Here is a 14,426-nt window from a genome sequence, read left to right as displayed (position 1 = left end):
GTGATCATAAGTGATAATTATTTAAGTATCTGAGTTTTTGGACTCAGTTGGAACCTTCAATATTTAACTCCCATCATGTGAACTCCCAAAGAAATGTAGACCCAGTGAATCTGAGATGAAGCCAGACTGAAAATCTAGCAAATGTCTACAATTCAGTTATTGAGCCTTTTTTGATTACTTCTTGTCATTGCCCAATGTATTTCTGAAATTATGGAGCTGTGTATTGGAAACTCTTGTTGCAAAATTACTTAGTCTTTTAAAAAAAACCTTGGAAGCTTTGAGTTTGTTTTTAGTGGCAAACTATTTTTTTTTTTTAAAAAAAAAAAAACAAACACAAAAAAACCCCTAAAACAAACCCCCAAACTGTAATTTTTGATGATACTTGAATAGCATAGCTCTTGAGTATTAGTATCAGGTTGATAAATGTCTTAACTGAGGAGTTTCAAAGAGCAAGACATATATAGCATAGTTATTTTATCATTATTATTTTTTCCTATTTAGCATCAGCTATGCAGATTTTCTTAACAATCTTGGGACTGTAAAACACCAGTAAAACTCTAGGTGTAACTGAACAATTGCTTAAAGCTTTTTGTTAGTGCTACCATGGATGTTAGATCTCTGTGTGAAGATAGCAGAAGTAGTGTTTGTTATACGTGTTTGGTTTTTTTTAAGCTTGAAATCTCCAGAATGCCACCATTTCTTAAAAAGCATTCAGAAGACTGTCTCTCTATGGCATCAAAGAAATACCTTCTTACCAATATATTTGTTGATTTCAAATATTCTGATCATTTTGTCAGGCAGCTTGATAACACGATAATTTATATAGGCTCCAAACAAAACCTTTTTTCAGGAATGTAATTGTGTATTTTAATACCTGGCTGTATCTTCTGGTAGCTAATCCTCTCTTTTTTTTTTTTTTTTTTTTTTTGCAAGCCTATGTACATATTTACCCATGTATGCTTTGAATTAGACCAAATTTAGGTTTATTTTTATACTGATTTATACCTATTTTTCATTATATATGACAGTCATTTAGTAGCAGATGCCATGAATTTACTTTAGCCTTGAATGCTGGTGCTGTATCATCTATCAGCTGCTTTTCTGTCTGGATTCAGAGGATCAGGCATCTGATACTGCTTGAAAACTGCCATGTTAAATAACTGACAATCTAATTTTACTTGAGTTTTTAATTATATACTACAGTGTTGTCAGTTCTGCAAAGATAATTAAAAAAAAAAAAGAGAATTCTCTCTGGAACAGGTGTGTTTTGAGCCTTCTGATAAATCAAGACAGCTTAGAAGAAAATTACTATTTTAAAAAAAATTCAGATTTGAATGGCAAGCAGATTGGTTTGGGTTTTTTTTTGGTGTATAATCTGAGGAAGGTGTTCCAAGTAAATTAATGTTATAGATTTAAGGATATTTAAAATAATAGTATTATAAATATTTTTAGAATGTATGGCAAGTTCTTTATTTTAAAATATATTTGTTTTCATTTAGCTGGAAGAAACTAATAATACATTAACCAAAGATGTTGATTTAATAACAAAGGAAAACTTGGAGATCAGTGAAAAAATTAAGAAACAGGAGGAAGGTATGTCCATGTTTGGAGTTTTAATTTGTCTGTTATGAAGCACAATTGAATTTGAAGCATATGGGGCAAAATGGAAATGGAGAATGGGAGAAGACATTGCTGTTTCTTTCCTATTTTTTTGGGCTTGATGAAAAAGAATATAAGTCATTGTTTTTGTCTTGAAAATATATCTTCCGTGTAAATTGCCACTCTTTCTACTGTATTGCTTCTGTTTCCATGCACTGCCTTTATTGTTGAAAATGATTAAAACCTCAACTGTAGCAGGCAGGAAAAAGTGAGTTTCTGCTGACAGTCCCTCCTCACTTTTAAAAACAAATTAACATTAAGTTCCTGCAGGCATAGTTGGGAATGCTTGTCCAGTACAGGTCACTCATACATTGTCTGTCTAATCCACTTCTGTCAGCCATGCCCTTGTGTGCATGAAAATTATTAAGGAAAAATATTTTACTCATTTTATATTGCATGCAATGTATTTATTGAAGTTTTTGTTTCTATCTCCAGTATTTACAGTAAAGCAGTTATCAGTTTTTCAACTTCCTTAAGATCTCAGTTAGATTCAGAATCTAAGTTGTGGTCTCATGCATACCAGTGGATTGGCATTCTATTTACATGCATTCTGACTATATGGGAAGTTACTTTATTACTGAGTTTACTCCCATGGTTTTGCATTTGAGCAAGCGTTACAAAATTGGAATGCATGCTTTAATATCTGTTGACTATGAAAGTAAAGGCCTTATCGGTTGTGGGGCCAGTGTTGTTGCAAACACTATGTAGGCAGGAAGGCATATGAAAATATTTTCCCTTAGTTCTGCATTTCCATAACAGCAGGGATTGTGTGAGCAAGCAGTTTTCAGTATTTTTTAGTTTATGGAGTTTGTTACTTTTTAAGTACTTGAAAATTGTTCTTGAACTGTGTGTAGTTGTGGCAGAGAAATCCTTATGCATACTTCTAGAAACTTTGGGAACAAATCAGCAGACTGGAGGTATGATAGTAAGACTGATAGAATTGAGTAACTGGTGTGTGAGAGGGGTGAGAGCAATGTAACAGAGTAATTCCTTGTTCAAAGAAAGCTTGCTTTTTTTTTTTTTCCCCCGTATTCTCTTTATGCCTGATTTGAGAATCTGTACTGAATGTGAATCCAGTCATATCAGTTTTATTCTGTGTGGGTACTGACTTAATAATTTTTGGTGTTGCAGAAACACTTTCAGTAGTGCAAACATGAAAGAAGTGGGGCAACAATCTTAATCACTAGGAAACAAAAATACAAAGGTTTACTTAAGTATTTCATCTTGGTGTGTTTTATGTATCCTTCTGGTAATTTTCTATCATTACAGTAGCATTAAACTAGTAATCTTTATTGTTACAAACTGTATTTTGTACATTAAGTGACACAACAGGAAAAAGGAGAAAAATAAGTTATGCAGTTGTAGAAGTGATTAAGTTTAGAAATATTTATCTTGTCCTAAAGTATCTCAAAGTTGAATGTTATTTTAACAGAATACAAAATGAAAAAAGAGGAGGAAATCAATAATATTAGAATGCATTATGAGAAGAGCATTAACACTGAAAGAACTCTGAAGACACAGGTATAACTTTTTCTGCAATTCAATAACAATAAATACTTTGCATATCAGATGTATTTTCAATTTATTGGTTTTTGTGCAACTAACTCTTAGTTCCTGTGAGATCAAGTTTATATTAACCATGATGTATAATATGCATTGTTTGATATTTACAGTTGAAAGAATAAGTTTTGATGCTGTGTACTTTTCAGTATTACTTCTATCATGAGTACAGGCCATTTATGTTGAAAGTTTTTTGTTGTTTCTTTTTTTTTTTTAATCAAATCATATAATTAGAGGAACTTAGAAGTTTTATAAGAAACATGCTTGCATGTATCATTTTTCTAACTGGTTTTTCTTTTCGTCTTTCTTAACAGGCTGTCAACAAACTAGCTGAGATAATGAATCGGAAAGATTTTAAAATAGACAGAAAGAAAGCTAACATGCAAGATTTGAGGAAGAAAGAGAAGGAAAACCGAAAGCTCCAATTAGAGCTTAATCAAGAAAAAGAGAAATTCAATCAGATGGTAGTGAAATACCAAAAGGAACTCAATGAAATGCAAGCGGTAAAATAATTTTATTTTTTGTGTTACGTTGTGGAATTTTCTCTGCAGGAGAAATGTATGCTCCTACTCTACTTGAAAAAATAACAAGTTCTATTTCAGATGTTCTAGGCCATAGAATTTTAGTGATGCAGAGAACTTGACAACTGTGCAGCTGTGCTTGCTCTCATTCATTTCCCCTTTCTTAAAATCTTAACTGTGGAAGTAACTGATGTATTATAAAGACTAAAAAACTGAACACTGTAGCATACTACTTAAGCAGTTTATTTCACTGGTAGGTGGTCTCCTTCTCAAAACAAATGGTAATTTTATATATTAGTCAGTGTTTTGTACTTGAATGCATTGCTGGATATTTAACTTTTTTCCAAGGCTGAATGAACACTTCTACTATAATAATTTATGCTAATGCTATCAACAGTATCTAGCTATATTAAAAAAAATAGCAATGAGTTTTGTTTTCAGAATACTTTGCTGCCATATTTTTGGTATCACAGTAACTATGCATGTGTATATAAATACAGCAACTAGCAGAAGAATCTACATACAGGAATGAGCTCCAGATGCAGCTGGATAGTAAAGAGAGTGACATAGAACAACTCCGAAGGAAAATTTTGGACCTCCAGCAAGGAATGGATTCTACCAGTGTTGCTAGTCTCCAGACAGATGAAACAGATGGAAATCTTTCAGGTAAGGGAAAAGCATATTTGAACTACTTGATTTTGTGCATATGCATAGTTTTGAAAGCTATTGTTTCAAACGAATTACTACCTTTTAAAATCTTCTGCCTGTCTCTTTCTGTATCACATCTCCAGTTGCTTTTTTTTGTTTATTTTGTAGCTTAGCTGTTTATATTTAAGTCTTAATTTCTTCTTGCATCACTCTTCCTACTGTATGGCTTGGCATTAGCATAATTTTATCCACTTCTGTGCAAAGAATATCTTTACATCTGCTGGTGTTTGAATATAGTGGATACAATGTGCAGTGTCCAGTGAATAGAATACAGGGCCAGCACTTTCACATCATGATGACTGTATTGTATATCTTGAATGCAAAACTGCCTTGATCTTGTCTGGTCTTACTCACAGTCATGTCAGTGTCACTTTGTGAGAAGTGGCAATAATTGCTGATGTGAAAAATAATTCTGTAATGTGTTTATGGTTGTATGGTACTCTGATTTAGTAGATTAAAATAAGAACAAATAATACAGTGTAGTCAGCCATTTCCATGTAGTATCAGTTCCAGGCACTATGTTTTGAGACTCACTGTTATACTGGTTAGTGATTTTTCCCACCCTCCCCATCTCTAATGTTTCAGAAGTGTAATCATTTAGTACTTTCACATTATCCAGTTCTGTATCTCTAGATACAGGAAAAAATGTTTAGTGGCTATAAGCTGTGCTTAACAATTTCCATATGTTGGAGCTAGGTTTATTTTTTTTAATAAAGTAATTTTTACAATGCATCATGAAATTCTTAATAAGTGCTTGTCTTACAGATTTACAGTCTGTTTTTTATTGTAGAAAAATATATTCAAACACATGAAAATAGAATACCCTTTTGGGTATTTCAAGACCTCAGTGGATGAGTAATCGGCTAAAAGTAAATAGAATAAATTTAGGTGTGTCTTTTCCTGTTAATGCACTTCATACTCCTTAGATTGGCACATTCTAGAGTTTTTTGGGGGGGGTTTGGAGTGATTTTTTTTTTTTTTTTTTTTAGAGTGAAATTTCAGGTAGGTGATGAGAATTAGTATATGTTTTTATGTAGTTATTCCTTTTTGTGTCTATTTTTGTCCTGTCTTCCTCTAGTATATTTTTAGATTTTCATTTTTAGTTAATGTTTAAATGAATAGTGTTCTAGAATAGAGTTTTGTTCAGTTAATTATACAGTCTCTTCTTCACAACTTTCATTCTGTCCAATAAGCCTTTTGCTTCTGAAGTTTAATATGGAAAACCCTCAGGCAATTGCCATCTTGTAAAGTAAATGTCTATTTTACTACTTTTGAAAACATCTTCTGGGCCAGACTTCCATTGAAACTCTGTATTGGGAATTCTTAGAGCTATTAGATAGGTGAAGGGATATTTTTTTTCTTAGCTATCACTTCTTAGGAACTCCCTCTGGTATTTCGGAACTGTCAGTACTTCTCAGGAGTTTTTGTCTTTGATACTAATTCTCAGTGTATTCCATCTAGCTGGAGTAAAAAAGAAATCACAGAGGTTTTTCTTAATCCAGTGGTTTTTTCCTCCCCGCAAATTACTATTTGGAATCAAGCCTTAAGTTTGATAGTGTCTCCTAAATGTAGAACACTGTAGTTCATAATATTTTATTGAAAATTTCTGAAATCCTGTAAATTGCAAGCTGTTTTAAAAGAAAACAGACTAGATTTATTATACCTAAAAGGGTAGTTTTAAACTTCCTCACTTTCCTTCTCTTTCCTTCTTTTTTGCTCTTTTCTCTACACATACCTCTGATTTTTATTACAGTTGAGCTACTGGTGTTACTGTGTCATACATAGGACCTCTAATATATATTAGGACTTCTCTAGATTTAGATCATGTCCCTACATGCTGCTTTTTTTTTTTTTAGTGAGGCTCTGAGTTGATCAGAATCTGAATAAGAAGCAATTTAGATAATTAAAAGACATTAAGTGACATTAGTATAGTCAGATTTCACACATTTGTCAAAAAGCCAAGTAGAGGGCAGAGGAGTGCACTAGCATTATAAGGAGTGAAAAAAAAAAAAAAGCCAGACTTCAAAGTAGAAATACTCCATGCCACAGAAAGAGGAAATTATCCAGCACATAGTTATTTTTCTGCAAACCAAGTAATTAGTCTTCAAAACAGAAGGTGGCATACACAGCAGTTCATTTGCTACAATTTAGCTGTATGAAGTTGTTTGTCTTCAGCTGTATGTTAAGTTCGTGTCACTTCTGTAGCCCAAATATAGACCTTCAGAGCACCTTGAATAGCATCTTGTTTTAAGAGGTGGATCTGAGGCGTAGTCAACAGGATTCTCTAGCTGATACATTTGTTCTTAAGGCAAAAATGTTCCTTAAAAATATTTTAGGCAAATAAACAGTAGAACTACTGAATATGTAATTATAGTATGATTTATTCAGTTTCTTGTCACAGTTAAAAGCATCATTAGGGAAAAAATGAAAACACAAAATAATGTAAACATGTTTAAAATAATGATTCCATGGTGTCAGTTCTGGCGATGGGCAGTCTCTAGTTTATAATTGAGAAAAATCTTGGTATGAAATGGTGTGATATCAAAGTTGGTGTAATTCCAGAGAGACCCTTGGCTCCCAGGTGTTTTCCACTGTCTTCCTGCATGGCAGAGAGTTTCAGGCTATGGGGTAGTGTTTTGTCTAATTGGGGAGCTTAGGTTACCAGCCACCAGAGAGGCTACAAGAGTTGAATTCATTATTTACATGAAGAGCATCTTGTAAAGTTTTGGAGTCAGAAGGCTTTGCACTCTTTGAATAATCTCAAGGTAACACTAAAATGAATTCCTAATACTCAGAAAAATGTCAGGAAAAAAAAAATCTGTGTTTGTAGGTGTTGTAGTTTAGCTCTGCTCAGGACCAAGCTATGCATTCTCTCGCTTACTCCCTCCACCCTTGAAGGGAATGGGGGAGAGATAATATAACAAAAAGGCTCAAGGTTTGAGATAAGGACAGGGAGAGATCATTGAAGTTACCATTACAGGCAAAACAAATAGTTTTCCCCAAATCGAGTCTATTACTAAAATCAAAGCAAGACAATGAAGAAGAGAACAAAAACAACTTCCCTCCACCCCTCCTTTTTCGCGGGCTTAACTTCATTTCAGTTATCTCTACCGTCTTCACCCTCCTCAAGCAGCATGGTGTGAGAAATAGGGAATGGGAGTTATGGTCAGTTCATCACATGTGCTTTCTGCCACTCCTTCCCCCTTAGGGGAAGAACTTGCATTCCTCCCCTGCTCCATCGTGGTGGCCGTCCCATGGGCTGCAGTCCTTCATGAAGCTGCTCTGGTGTGGGTCGTTTTTCCACGGTGTGCAGTCCCTCCGGAATGGCTGCCCCAACGCAGGCCCTCCATGGACCACGGCCTCCTTCAGGCATCCTCCACAGGCTGCAGGTGGATCTCTGCTCCTCTGTGGGTCTCCATGGGCTGCAGGGGGACAACCTGCTTCACCATGGGCTGCAGGGGAATCTTGTCAGGAGCAACTTTACTCCCCTCCCTCCGTCTTCACTGACCTTGGTGTCTGCAGCCTTTCCTCTCACAAGAAATTCTTCAGGCTCATGCAGATGCCTCTCACATGTTCTCTTCACATCTCTTCTCTTTACTTCTTGGAGCTGGGCTGGGCCAAGTTGGACCTGGATGGCCACCTGGCAGGAGGCCAAAGGGTGAGGGTCGCAGGTTCACACCTCCCCCTTTCTGCCCCTGCTTCTGCTCTTAATTCCCCCCACTTCCCCGCTTCTTAAATACGTTATCACAGAGGCATTATCACTGAACATTCTGTCATCAGTTGGCTCAGCCCTGACCGGCAGCGGGTCTGCCCTAGACCTGGCCAAGTCCATGGGACAAAGGGGAAACTTCTAGCAGTTTCCTGCAGAAGCTGCCACTGTAGCCCCTCCCACTAAACAAAACCAACACAGGAGGTAAATACAGAGAAATCATATGGTAACACACAGCTGCATCTTAGTTGGAGGTGGTTTCTGTCTGTTCGGCTAAATACCCCCTCAAGTTCTGGTAGCTCCCAGGGCAACTTGTGGGGCTCCTAAGGTCAGGATTGCCTCTTTTAGACAGTCCAGGCTGTTCTCAGGCTTTTGTTTTATCAGATGGGAAAGAACATGACTTGAAGGAAGATTTTCCTTGTATGCAGTTCTAGGATTGGGTTTTGGTTTTTTGATTTGTTTTTTTTTGGTTTTGTTTTTTTTTTTTTTTTTAACTCTCACTCCTGATTGATTCAGATAGCAGCTCATGTCTCAGTTGATGTCTCCAGTTTTAGTATAGTGTCTTGGCTGAAACAGCTGAAATACTTGCTTTTTAACAATGACTTTGGAATGCCTCTTCTTCCTGGCTGGACTTAGGAAGTCTTAATACTTACATGATTGTAAACAGAATTCTTCTTTGTCAAGACAAAACATAAGCAGGAACTAAAGGTTTTTTTTTCCATAATTGTTATAGGGCACTTGACCTGTTGGGAATTAATTCTTTTCATCTGATTGGCAAGATAATTTAAGCAATTGAGCTGTCCTCCAGATTTAACTGCAGCACGTAATATTTTACAGCGTATGTTATAAATCATGTTTTACACAAAGATAGGATGGAATAATAAAGGTGGACCATTTAAGCCAACAGTTTTTTTTTTTTTTTGGAATATGGGACACATACATGACTTTCTGAAATACCTGCAAGTAGCTGTCACCTGAATAAACCTCAAAGCAAGATCCAGACAGCAGTCCTTGGTGAGATTAACATGTTATTATGGTAAGACAGTGTGAGGAAAGAAAGAATAAAATGGGAAGGGTGGACTTTAAAGAATTAGCAAGGCAGTATCTCCAGGTTTTTGGTTACTATAGAAGAATCTGAGGAGTAGAAATTCTTGAACATTGGAAAGAGATGCTCTACTGCTCATGAAGGTGTCTGTATTACTTAGCTCAAAAACAACAAAAAGTCTCATAAATCAGTACAGTCATGGTTGTGATTTTATTGAAGACTTACTGTTAGAATTTAAATTTATCATACTGAATCACAACAAATCCTGGAAATAAGAATACTAACCATGAAGATATTTAGAATGCAAATCCACATTTTAATATATATTCGGAGATAATTAGAATTCCATGAAGACTACAGATCTTATTTCTTCATATTCTATTCAGGTCCAGCTAGCCGTCAGATATTTTTGAGGCCTATCTTGGATTTTCTGGATTGGAAATATGAAGTATCAGTTCTCGGATTCTTTCCAAAATCCAGGGATGTTGTCAGGCAATAGTTTTGAGCCTATTTTTAAAGACAGGAATGAAGATTCTTTTTCATAGTCTAGATAGCCCATATTTTCTTAATTACTTAATCAGAACACTCGTAAATATTATTCTTCTAAATCAAATATTTGTGAAATGGCCAGATGAGCCTTTGCAGTTGTGCTAGCTAATTCTGTCAAGGGAAATTAAAATGCACTATAAATATTACTTGAGACAAACCTTTGTGGCAAGGTTGGAATGAAAGGGCTCATGTACCCTTTCAAAGAGCACATTTGGTTCTGGACAAATTTTAGGTTTGTTGAAAAGGAGTACATTCAGAAATTGTTATTTTCAACTGCAAGACATTATTCACGGCTCAGAAATCATCTCTCATGCAAATAAAATTTGATCACTAAAATAGATTTGTAGTAGACAGAGAAGAATGTCAACTGATTCATTTGTAATAACGTATCCACTTTCTACTTCCTTTGAAATTTCTTTTAGAACATACTGAAATAGAAGTGAAGTGTTAGAAAAACTCACATTGTCCCTATAAGCAGCATAGTATGTGGTACATCTTTCAAAGTTTATCACTATTGGATCTTTGCAGGTTTTCATATGCCACAATTTCCACAGATGTGTACTTATTCCTTTCAAATCAGTCGTCCATACTATATTCCTCTTGAATCACAGTCATACATACTATGTTTTTTATTAGCAATTAATCACTTTATTTTGCAATGGAGGACTTGATTTTTAGGTTATTTCTAAAATTTCTAAAAAATAATCTTCCCTTGATGTAAAAATTAATCAAAGTATTAAAAATAAGGTAAGCATTATCTGTGATGCCTGCAGACATGAAGGAAATAGGTTTCCTTTTCCAAAGTTACTGAATATCAAGAATTGGAGAGGGGTCTGGGTGGGTAACCCTCTCCCCCTGCATTTCTTATGCAGCTAGGAGAGGCAGGGAAATACACATTTCTTACTGGAATGAGTTCTGCTAACATGTCTTTCTTCCAATTAGAATTTCAATAGTTCAGTGGTCCCCCAGTATTTTGAAGTTACTTTGTGTGGAGAAATGTTAGGAAATTATTCTATGTTTTTAAGTGTGGTCCACTTCTAGATATTATATGCTCTGAGGCTAATGGGGGAAGGGTTTTTTTTTATGTCTAATTTTAATGTCTTGTTAAAAGGCTAGGCTGTCAGTCTCATTGTAATTTTACATAACAAAGTGTATGAAAAATATCTTATATTTTGGGATGTATTTTCAGAGCTTACTGGGCTACACCTCACAGAGTTATCCCTAAAGGATAAAAGGGATCAGTAGCTCCTTCTTTACATAAGTATTTGTGGAGAATGTTTCAGCTTCAGCTTCACTTAACTTAATGTTTTTGAAGTTTTCAGTGCTGCCTGTTAAGTTTATTGTAAAGAATGCATTAGCTATCGGCTGTATTTCTGTACTCTGACACTTTTTTAACAAATCACAATTTTACGCTCATTAAAAAAAAAATACAAAATTTTCTAAATTGTAAAATAAATTTATAATTATGGAGTGAAATTTTGATTACTTCATTCTCACATTTACAAAATTGTGAGACTTTTTACTGTGTCATTTCAGATTAATGGAATCACAATAGCTTCTCACTGCTATTAGCTGGCTTCATAATTTAAAAAATAGCTATCAAAACCCAGTATCAGTTAACTAGAGGAGTTTTTAAAATCTATGATTCACATTAGGCAGAATGCAAATTTTCTTGTGACACTTCTTTGTATCATTGTTAAATTATTTCAGTAGTTTCATGGTAGGAAAATGTTATTACGCTACTCTTTGGAAAATTGTCCAATGAAAATTTGAATAAAATGCTTGTCTCTTATTCTTTATATCTAGTTGATTCTTCCTGCATTCCTTATTTATTTATCTCCTATGCTTATCTTCTGTGAGTAATGGGACACCTGTGTAGCTTTGCTTGCTGTTGTGCGCTCTCCTTTTTTGGTTTCCCTTAGAAAATGTGGATCTGGTTTGTTTTACTTGCTGCATCTTCTTGCTGAGTATTTTCATACAGCCCCTCTGAATGTTAAATTATGTTTATATTGAAAATCTCTTAATCATTATCTGTTTAAGCTGTAACACGTTTTCAAAGCAAAGTCTTTCCTGCCTGGCTCTTTGCAAACTATTTACATACAGTGTTAGATGTTGGCATCAAGGAAAACAGCTTCAGTTTGCAGTAACTGTATCATCAAGTGTTAGCTTGTGATGAAGCATGAAGTAAATGCTTATATCTTTATTTTATTTAGCTGTGCTTTTTATTCTGCTTTGCTGAATAGGTAATTGCCTATTATTGCATGTAGTTCATCTTCCTTTCTAGTAATAGTTTGCTTTTGTGCTCTTCTGCTCTATTCTTATCAATACATAAAATTATTTAATATGCATTTTTTTTAAACCAGAATCAAGACTTGAAGGTTGGCTTTCAATACCAAACAAAGGAAATATAAAGCGGCATGGCTGGAAGAAACAGGTATAAATGGATTATTATTTTTTTTTTTAAACTTGGGAAGTTTTTTAAGTGTACAGTGAATTGATTTTACAGCTCGCATTTAACAAACAAACAAAATAATTAGAGTAATTTAGTGTGTATACATTACTTTATTGAAGAGAAAAACCCAGTAAGAAAATTCAAGTTCAGTATGAAATCTTTAGTAATAACACTGTGTAAATTTACGACAGGTGGATGAGGAAACACTTGACAGTGGGCATCTTGGAACCGTTAAAAAATCCCATTTCTTCTTTGAGTAAACAACTTCAGAATCCTGTTGCTGAAAAAAATAAGCTCTTTGTGCAACTTGACAGTAGAGAGCAGGGAATACCACACATGTTCTGAAGGCCATGGAAGAGTGCATCAAATATAACTTGCCACATGTGATTTCCAAGGACGTTTCCAGCTCTCTTGCTTTCTTGAAAAGAACTGGTTTACTCTCAGAAAATGGACCTCTGTGCTGAAATTCCCACTCTGAACAAAGCAGTATTGTTTTGCCTCTGCAGAGGTTGTTTGATCTGGTTGTTTGAAACTTCAAATGTTCAAATTGAGATGCCTAGAAGCTTAGAACCAGTTTCTGATTATGTTTTCTGGCTTTCCAGTTCCTGTCTTTGAACATCCTTTAGTATAACAAATTGCAAAAGTGAACGTAGTCACTAGAATTTTGTAAACTTTGCAAGCAAATTGTATGAAATAGTTTATTTCCCTGCATCTTCCTTATTTATGTTCAAAGACCAGTGCTGGAAATTACTCAGTTTATTCATGACATTTTCAGCATAACTTTCTGATTCCTGCTGAAAGATCCTTCTCAGGTGCTCCTGTTTACATTTACGTTCTATGAGTGTTAGAAGTGGTTCCTACAAAATGTAAAGGAGAAAGATTTAATTCCTGTCAAAGAAGCACTGAAGTGTTTGTATTGGGTCTTCAGGTGCTGAACCCCTTCTTTGAAGTACTCTTGTTTTTCAGTTGGCTAACAGGACCTTCTTTATACAATTGCAAGTGTGGAACACAAAACACTTCCTATTTTTACATCAATATCAGACCTTGCTAATGTGTCTGTAAGTTAAAACTGCCAACTATTCTAGCTTGCAGTGAGCTGAGCGTTAAGCTCTGCCCTATTTCAACTAGTGGATGCTTAGAGCGTTCTCCCAGACCCTCAGATGAGAGGCAGTGCAAACAAGCGCCATATTGAAAATGCTTGCTTACCACAATTTGGAACCTGAGGTTTGCTGCAGATACCTCAAATGCTTTTCACTTGGTTTCTGGTCTCTTTGCATTTCACTTTGTCTCCCTATTAGCAGAACTACAGGAAATTTACAGAGCAAGGTCAACGATGTGCTTGGTGTCATATTTGAGTCAAACATCGATAGTGTTTGAATGTTCTTCAGGTGTCTCACAAAACACACCTATTTGTAAATCTGTTCCACAACTTGCTCTGTTTGATAGCTAAGGCTGCTTGACTTTTATTGCTCCAGAATTGATTCTCCAGGTTGTTGTCAGACTTCGGCAGTGTCCATGAGGATAAGTGACTATGCCTAGGCATAAGTCATCTAGCTTTATTCTGCTCTGGATTATCTAAAATACTGCATAATTTTTCTGTCAGAATACCTCCAGCAGCCTTTTCTGGTTGTCTTCTAGAAATAAAGATTATTCTTGCATCATCTGATAATTAAAATTATAAACTTCTGATAAATGTATCTTCTCAGTGAAAAACTGTATCTGATATTCTTTAGGCATGCCCAGTATAGGCATACCTAGTTCCCTGAAGATATTTTAGGCAGTTATTCCATTCATACTTTCCTAGTTTGAGTGATAGTTCTTGTACTTTGAAGTAATTTGAGCTACAGATGGATGCCTCTGTCATAAAGTGATTCATGCTGATAAGAGTCCTTAAACTAGTTGAGATTCAAACCAGTGAGAGACAGTAGTGAGGGGCCATGTTGACTTACACCTGTATTCTGTATTATGGTTGGCTGAACTATACTGCATCTGAAGTAAGATGGCTTGTAGTCAGTCTCCTCAAGTGCTTCTGTTGCAAATTATGCACTTTCAGTTTTGGGGTTGGTAGGAGGTATGCAACCTTGAATATAGACATGCCCAGCTTAACTTAAATTAGAGGGAAAGCAAAATTGCATTAGCAGTGCAGTTGGATCGATGCTTGGGTTGTTATAACTTGGGCTGCTGCATTTCTAACTCAAATGTCAGTAGTGCCCTCCAAGTCGT

General features: G+C 35.3%; 1 protein-coding gene across 3 annotated transcripts in view; it reads left to right on the top strand.

The window, feature by feature from the left end:
• Nucleotides 1–14,426, top strand: part of ROCK1 (Rho associated coiled-coil containing protein kinase 1) — a 90,903-nt gene that overhangs the window by 65,576 nt on the left and 10,901 nt on the right. For 2 of the 3 annotated variants that reach the window (XM_086740697.1, XM_010129313.2), the window contains 5 exons: nucleotides 1,500–1,593; nucleotides 3,092–3,180; nucleotides 3,534–3,722; nucleotides 4,241–4,406; nucleotides 12,115–12,185. In XM_086740697.1, the coding sequence (XP_086596823.1) occupies nucleotides 1,500–1,593; nucleotides 3,092–3,180; nucleotides 3,534–3,722; nucleotides 4,241–4,406; nucleotides 12,115–12,185 (609 nt within the window). Of the gene's footprint in view, nucleotides 1–1,499; nucleotides 1,594–3,091; nucleotides 3,181–3,533; nucleotides 3,723–4,240; nucleotides 4,407–11,557; nucleotides 11,607–12,114; nucleotides 12,186–14,426 lie in introns of all 3 variants that reach the window. The other variant, XR_015257679.1, reaches the window with a different exon arrangement.

The sequence above is a fragment of the Chlamydotis macqueenii genome, chromosome 2, assembly GCF_036417535.1.
Source record: "Chlamydotis macqueenii isolate bChlMac1 chromosome 2, bChlMac1.mat, whole genome shotgun sequence".
In the NCBI taxonomy this organism is placed as follows: Eukaryota; Metazoa; Chordata; class Aves; order Otidiformes; family Otididae; genus Chlamydotis; species Chlamydotis macqueenii.
The sequence above is the reverse complement of the archived record's forward strand: the minus strand, read 5'-3'. Positions and strand labels throughout refer to the sequence as shown.